Below are 8441 nucleotides of genomic sequence, written 5' to 3'. Positions count from 1 at the left end.
ACCTTTGATGTTAAGTTCCTAAACAAGTCAAAATGAGGCTCAGTAGTGTCTGGTGCCTCACGTGCCTGTATGACCTCCGACAATGCCTGGGGCAGCTCCTGATTGAGGTGGCGGATGGTTCTCCTGAGAGGGAATCTCCCTCCCCAGACCTGACTAAAGCACTGCGCGCAAACTCGCTGGACAGTCTGTGGTTGCACCGTGGCGTTGGTGGATGGAGCGAGACATATGGCCAGATGTGCTCAATTGGATTCAGGTCTGGGGAACGGGCGGCAGTCCATAGCATCAATGCCTTCCTCTGCAGGAACTGCTGACCAACTCCAGCCCACATGAGGTCTAGCATTGGTCTTGCATTAGGAGGAAACCCAGGCCAACCGCACCAGCATATGGTCTCACAAGGGATCTGAGGATCTCATCTCGGTACTAATTGGCAGTCAGCTACCTCTGGCGAGCACATGGAGCTGTGCGGCCCCACAAAGGAAATGCCACCCCACCACCATGATGACCCACCGCCAAAAACCGTCAAAGTTGGATCAGCCTGTAGTGTGGTTTTCCACTTTAATTTTGAGTGTGACTCCAAATCCAGACCTCCATGGGTTGATAAATTTGATTTCCATTGATMATTTTTGTGTGATTTTGTTGTCAGCACATTCAACTATGTAAAGAAAAAAGTATTTAATAAGAATATTTCATTCATTCAGATCTAGCATGTGTTATTTTAGTGTTCCCTTTATTTTTTTGAGCAGTGTATATCTACAACTCAGATAAAGGTATAAACATAAACACACAATCTCCATGCTCACGTGTCCACCACAGGAGGCTGCTGATGGGAGGATGGCTCTAAATAATGTCTGGAATGGCGTGAATGGAATGGTATGTGTTTGATGTGTTCGATACCATTCACTTTAGTCCGGTACAGTCATTACTATGAGCCTGTCCTCCCCAATTATGGTGACACCGGACGCCTGTGGTGCCCACAGGGGCCAGCTACTGGCACAGACCCCAACCACTAACAGGCTGCTACAGTGCCTAAGAGAGATGGATAGTGCTGATCTCTCCCTGCTTCCCCTCTGATACGTTCCCCTCTGATACAGGTATGTTCTCAGCACCAGTGAGAGGAGTCTACTACCTCACATTCACCTCCATGGGTCGAGAGCCTGGACAGAAAATGGGTGTTTACTTGGTCAAAAATGGAGAGCAAATGATATACAACGTCCAGGACAACTTCCATGGTGGTTATGAGTACATGACAGGTGCCGTGGCTCTGGAGTTAGAGAAAGATGATCTGGTGTACTTAAGGCTTCCTAAGGGCTGGGGGCTGTATGATGACAACTACAACCACACTGTCTTTACTGGCATCCTGCTCTTCACCACCAACCCTGCTCTGGGCCAACTCCACTAGTCCCTCTCCTCTCCTAYAGTCTTCAATAAACATGGAATGAGTGACTTTGTCCTGTCATCATTAAAGCACATTCCTCAGTCATCATCACAAACATAAACCAGACGGTAGATGACAGCAGATGTCCCTATTACCCTATTTTATTATGAGAAGAACTGAGCTGCATCAATGCTAGATCGGGTCAGTACACTTTGATCTAACTGAGCTGTAATTTCACAAAAGCATTTATGCCATTGTTTCTGAAGCATTGGAAACCAATACAGGTTAATAAATATAGAAAAGTAGTGCATGAGTACAGTGTCCAGTGTCCAGTCTCAGCAGGAGGTGTGGTTGTGTTACCTGTAGGCCCAGGGGGTTGAGGCTGGTGTTGCTCCGGCAGCTGATTGGTCCTTCCGTTAGAACCTCCAGAGCGTAGAGCAGGTGTTCGTCACGGAAACGAGAGGGCCAGCCCACCTGGAGCTCCGCCTCCCTGATACTACTGGGACCTGAGTTATGGAGCTGAGAGAATAAGAGGGAAAGGAGATAGAGATGAAAGGAAGAGAGAGGGGGGAGTAGAGAGAGAGAGTATGAGAACACCAAGCCACTCAGCTTAGCCCCTTTCCACACACTCATTAATTCTGAGGGTGGTGATGGTGAGTCACCCAAACAGGACATGGTCCCAGTGCTCCAGGCAGGAATTCTCTGAGAGAGAAACTCTGGCCGACCTAACTATAACCAGCTGGACAGACTGCAGGACAGGAGCACTGCAGCCCCAAACCCTGCAGACATCCAGCAGATGTCCCTCTTCACTGCATCTTCAACACACACACACGTACATATCTACATAAGCATACAGAGGCTCATTATCAGCAACCATCACTCCTGTGTTCCAATGGCACGTTGTGTTAGCTAATCCAAGTTTATCATTTTAAAAGGCTAATTGATCATTAGAAAACCCTTTTGCAATTATGTTAGCACAGCTGAAAACTGTTGTGCTAATTCAAGAAGCAATAAAACTGTCCTTTAGACTAGCTGAGTATCTGGAGCATCAGCATTTGTGGGTTCGATTACAGGCTCAAAATGGCCAGAAACAAAAGAACTTTCTTTTGAAACCATCAGTCTATTCTTGTTCTGAGAAATGAAGGCTATTCCATGCCAAGAAACTGAAGAAGCTTCCGGCGCCGAAAAGAGATGGCCGCCTCGCTTCGCGTTCCTTGGAAAATATGCAGTATTTTGTTTTTTTATGTGTTATTCTTACATCGGTACCCCAGGTAATCTTAGGTTTCATTACATACAGTCGGGAGGAACTACTGAATATACGATTAACGTCAACTCATCATCGTTCCTACCAGGAATATGACTTTCCCGAAACGGATCCAGTGTTTTGCCTTCCACCCAATACAATGGATCTGATCCAGCCGGCGACCCTGTGCGACGCCGTAAAAGGGAAAACGGGCGGTCTCGTGGTCAGGCTTCGGAGACGGGCACATCGCGCTCCACTCCCTAGCATACTACTCGCCAATGTCCAGTCTCTTGACAATAAGGTTGATGAAATCCGAGCACGGGTAGCATTCCAGAGAGACATCAGGGATTGCAACGTGCTCTGCTTCACGGAAACATGGCTAACTCAAGAGACGCTAACGGAGTCGGTGCAGCCAGCTGGTTTCTTCATGCATCGCGCCGACAGAAACAAACATCTTTCTGGTAAGAAGAGGGGCGGGGGGTATGCTTATGATTAACGAGACTGGTGTGATCATCATAACAACACACAGGAACTCAAGTCATTCTGTTCACCTGATCTAGAACTCCTCACAATCAAATGTCGACCGCATTATCTACCAAGGGAATTCTCTTCAATCATAATCACAGCCGTATATATTCCCCCCAAGCAGACACATCGATGGCCCTGAACGAACTTTATCTGATCTTTGTAAACTGGAAACCACACACCCTGAGGCTGCATTCATCGTAGCTGGGGATTTAACAAGGCTAATCTAAAAACAAAACTCCCTAAATTCTATCAGCATATCGATTGTGCTACCAGGGCTGGAAAAACCTAGATCATTGTTATACTAATTTCCGCGACGCATATAAGGCCCTCCCCCGCCCCCTTTCGGAAAAGCTGACACGACTCCATTTTGTTGATTCCAGCCTACAAACAGAAACTAAAACAACAAGCTCCGCGCTCAGGTCTGTTCAACGCTGGTCCGACCAATCTGAATCCACGCTTCAAGACTGCTTCGATCACGCCGGATTGGAATATGTTCCGCATTGCGTCAACAACAATATTGACGAATATGCTGATTCGGTGAGCGAGTTCATTAGGAAGTGCATTGACGATGTCGTACCCACAGCAACGATTAAAACATTCCCAAACAGAAACCGTGGATTGACGGAGCATTCGCGTGAAACTGAAAGCGCGAACCACTGCTTTTAACCAGGGCAAGGTGACCGGAAGCATGACCGAATACAACAAGTGTAGCTATTCTCTCCGCAAGGCAATCAAACAGGCTAAGTCCCAGTACAGAGACAAAATCGAGTCGCAATTCAACAGCTCAGACACAAGAGGTATGTGGCAGGGTCTACAGTCAATCACGGATTACAAAAGAAAACCAGCCCGTCGCGGACCAGGATGTCTTGCTCCCAGACAGGCTAAACAACTTTTTTGCCCGCTTTGAGGACAATACAGTGCCACTGACACGGCCCCCTACCAAAACCTGCGGGCTCTCCTTCACTGCAGCCGAGGTGAGTAAAACATTTAAACGTTAACCCTCGCAAGGCTGCAGGCCCAGACGGCATTCCCAGCCGCGTCCTCAGAGCATGCGCAGACCAGCTGGCTGGTGTGTTTACGGACATATTCAATCAATCCTTATCCAGTCTGCTGTTCCCACATGCTTCAAGAGGGCCACCATTGTTCTGTTCCCAAGAAAGCTAAGGTAACTGAGCTAAACGACTACCGCCCCGTAGCACTCACTTCCGTCATCATGAAGTGCTTTGAGAGACTAGTCAAGGACCATATCACCTCCACCCTACCGGACACCCTAGACCCACTCCAATTTGCTTACCGACCCAATAGGTCCACAGACGACGCAATCGCAACCACACTGCACACTGCCCTAACCCATCTGGACAAGAGGAATACCCATGTGAGAATGCTGTTCATCGATTACAGCTCAGCATTTAACACCATAGTACCTCCAAACTCGTCATCAAGCCGAGACCCTGGGTCTCGACCCCGCCCTGTGCAACTGGGTCCTGGACTTCCTGACGGGCGCCCCCAGGTGGTGAGGGAGGTAACAACATCTCCACCCGCTGATCCTCAACACTGGGCCCCACAAGGGGCGTTCTGAGCCCCTCCTGTACTCCCTGTTTCACCCACGACTGCGTGGCCATGCACGCCTCCAACTCAATCATCAAGTTTGCGGATGACACTACAGTGGTAGGCTTGATTACCAACAACGACGAGACGGCCTACAGGGAGGAGGTGAGGGCCTCGGAGTGTGGTGTTCAGGAAAATAACCTCACACTCAACGTCAACAAAACAAAGGAGATGATTGTGGACTTCAGGAAACAGCAGAGGGAGCACCCCCTATCCACATCGACGGGTCAGTAGTGGAGAAGGTGGAAAGTTTTAAGTTCCTCGGTGTACACATCACGGACAAACTGAATTGGTCCACCCACACAGACAGCGTTGTGAAGAAGGCGCAGCAGCGCTCTTCAACCTCAGAAGGCTGAAGAAATTCGGCTTGTCACAAAGCACTCACAAACTTCTACAGATGCACAATCGAGAGCATCCTGTCGGGCTGTATCACCGCCTGGTACGGCAACTGCTCCGCCACAACCGTAAGGCTCTCCAGAGGGTAGTGAGGTCTGCAGAACGCACCACCGGGGGCAAACTACCTGCCTCCAGGACACCTACACACCCGATGTCACAGGAAGGCCATAAAGATCATCAAGGACAACACCACCCAAGCCACTGCCTGTTCACCCCGCTATCATCCAGAAGGCGAGGTCAGTACAGGTGCATCAAAGCAGGGACCGAGAGACTGAAAAACAGCTTCTATCTCAAGGCCATCAGACTGTTAAACAGCCACCACTAACATTTAGCGGCCGCTGCCAACATACTGACTCAACTCCAGCCACTTTAAAAATGGGAATTGATGGAAATTATGTAAAAATGACCACTAGCCACTTTAAACAAAATGCCACTTAATATAATGTTTACATACCCTACATTACCCATCTCATATGTATATACTGACTCTATATCATCTACTGCATCTTGCCATCTTTATGTAATACATGTACCACTAGCCACTTTAAACTATGCCACTTTATGTTTACATACCCACAGTACTCATCTCATATGTATATACCGTACTCTATACCATCTACTGCATCTTGCCATGCCGTTCTGTACCACCACTCATCATATATCTTTATGTACATATTCTTTATCCCTTTACACTTGTGTGTGTGTATAAGGTAGTAGTTGTGGAATTGTTAGGTTAGATTACTTGTTGGTTATTACTGCATTGTCGGAACTAGAAGCACAAGCATTTCGCTACACTCGCATTAACATCTGCTAACCATGTGTATGTGACTAATAAAATTTGATTTGATTTGATTTGATGAAGAGCCAGTTTGCGCTGTTCTGTGAAGGGAGTAGTATACAGCGTTGTACCAGATCTTCATGATAAACTTGGATTAGCTAACACAACGTGCCATTGGAACACAGGAGTGATGGTTGCTGATAATGGGCCTCTGTACGCCTATGAAGATATTCCATAAAAAAATCTGCCATTTCCAGCTACAATAGTAATTTACAATATTAACAATGTCTACACTGTATTTCTGATCAAATTGATGATTTTAATGGACAATTTTTTATTTTTTATTTCAAAAACAAGGACATTTCTAAGTGACACCAAACTTTTGAACGGTAGTGTATGTCTGATCCCCTCCTCTTATCCCTCCACCCCACTCTGTCTTTCTCTCTCTCTTCCTTTATGACAGTAATTACCACTGTTCAGGAGGCCTTTGATCAGACAGCAGCCAGCACTTACAGGGCTACTGCCTTTACTGTGTGTGTATGTACCTCGTAGATGTGTGTGACCTGGGGTCCTACGTCATCCTCTTTGACCGGCTTCTCTTTGGGCTCCCAGTGAGGAAACGGAAGAACCACCTGAGAGGGATGACACACCCTGGAAAGGGAGCGAGAGAGGCAGAGAGAGATGGAAGAGAGAAAGAAAGAAAAAGAGAAGTGACAGAGAAAGAAAGAGAAGAGAGAGAGTGTGAGAACAAATGATAAGGAGAGCAAATGATATACAACATCCAGGACAACTTGGGGGGTGAACACCAAGCCACTCGCCACTCCGCTGCCAAACACAACTCACCCAACGCCGGTTGGACCTTAACCTCCAGCCCCCCACACCCACAGCCCCCCACGGATCACTGTCTGTTTGTGTGTACAACTGCCTTAGAAGCAGCCAAGTCACTCTGGGGTCCAGACTTTGAAGTGTGTTTGTGTGTGTGGGGGGGTAGTAAAACAAGGAACATTCGGACAAGTGGGTACATTTCGTCAGAACCCACAAGGAAAAAAGCTCTTTTAGGCTTGGGAGTTAGGGTTAGGGTTACAATTAGGGTTAGGGTAAGGTTTAGTTTTARGGTTAGGTGTTAAGCTTAGCGTTAAGGTTAGGGTTAGGTTAACGGTTAGGGAAAAAAGTTTGAATGGGAGTCAATGTTTTGTTCCCCACAAGGATAGTAAATCAAACGTGTGTGTGTGTATGTGTGTGCAAGCGTGTGTGTGACGAAGGAGCACTAGCACTGGCTCATGTGTGCATGATTAGCAGAGATCTATTCATAGAAACATACAGAGACACAACCACACTGAGCAATAGAAATACAGCAAAATAAATGAGCTTGTCTCACCTACATGGCATGAGACAAAGAGATACACTGTATGACAACAAAGTGCATCAAACACGGCAAGATATGCTAATGTCACAGGGTTAGAGAAAAGATCAATCAGAACAGAGATGTATCACTCACCCCCTCAGGTCTAGCTGAGCTCTGGCAGAGATGGAGAGAGACAGACTGACTGGGTTGCTCTTGGAGTTGTCTTCATTTGAACTGTAAGATAAGAGACACACATGAGTCAATAAAGATGTTTGGATGTAGAGTCTGCACCATGGCCTGACGATGTATGGTGTGTGTGCATGTGTGCATGTGTGCGTGTGTGAGTAAATGAGTGAGTGAGCGTGTGTTTGTGGCGAGGTGAACAGTCAATGTTTTGTCTCGTCTGTTTTCCTCCAGTCATCTGTCTCGACGCTCTTTGTTTGGGAAAGCCACAGAAATCCTCAGAATTCTGACAGAGGTTCCTTTTTACAGTTRTGTGTGTCACAGCTCTTCAGCAGTGTGTGTGTGTGTATCTGCACGCATCTGCGTGTTTGTCTGTCACCTGTGGATCTGTAGGTCAAAGTCAATGTGAGGACCGGCATCATCCAGCCTTTGGACAGCAAACCTTAAACCTACTAATACCTGGAGACAGAGACAGTGAGACAAAGAGAGAAGGACAGAGAGAGAGGGACAGAGACAGAAAGAGACGATTCAAAGTCTGTGTCAGTGACATCTGTAAGTGTTCAGTTAAACCGAGCAGCCTTCTAACCCCATGTACAGTCTCCCTTTGTTAAAACTAACCAGAACCTGGCCATGGTGTGTGTATCTGGGTTACGTATCTGTATTGTGTGTGTGTGTCTCAGTTGGAGGATCAGTACAGATCTGTGGGCTGAGAAGACCAGATCCCTTTCCCTCTAGTCTTTAGACCCCAGTTAAACCCCCCTCTACCCTTGCTTAACTCACACCATGTGGAGGGCTTAGTTCATAACCATGAGTATGATAATGGCTTCTTGCATTTGTGTGTGTGTGTAATAATGTTGTCATGAACAACAGGTCAGACACTAGTCAATGCCGGAAACTCAAACACTCGCTAAAACTACAAGGGAGAAGCCTGAGGGTGGAAACTCAAACACTCGCTAAAACTACAAGGGAGAAGCCTGAGGGTGGA

General features: G+C 47.1%; 1 protein-coding gene across 1 annotated transcript in view; it reads right to left on the bottom strand.

Moving 5' to 3' along the window:
• The window catches only part of itga8 (integrin, alpha 8), a 76243-nt gene that overhangs the window by 8797 nt on the left and 59005 nt on the right, over window positions 1–8441 (bottom strand). Inside the window, exons 30-33 of the mRNA XM_070443808.1 lie at window positions 7836–7915; window positions 7427–7507; window positions 6474–6579; window positions 1736–1894 (exon numbers count right to left, since the gene is read on the bottom strand). Coding sequence (XP_070299909.1) covers window positions 1736–1894; window positions 6474–6579; window positions 7427–7507; window positions 7836–7915 — 426 coding nt within the window. The remainder of the gene's footprint in view (window positions 1–1735; window positions 1895–6473; window positions 6580–7426; window positions 7508–7835; window positions 7916–8441) is intronic.

This window comes from Salvelinus sp. IW2-2015, linkage group LG6.1 (genome assembly GCF_002910315.2).
Source record: "Salvelinus sp. IW2-2015 linkage group LG6.1, ASM291031v2, whole genome shotgun sequence".
In the NCBI taxonomy this organism is placed as follows: Eukaryota; Metazoa; Chordata; class Actinopteri; order Salmoniformes; family Salmonidae; genus Salvelinus; species Salvelinus sp. IW2-2015.
Note: the sequence above shows the minus strand (reverse complement) of the source record. Positions and strands in the feature narration are given on the sequence as shown.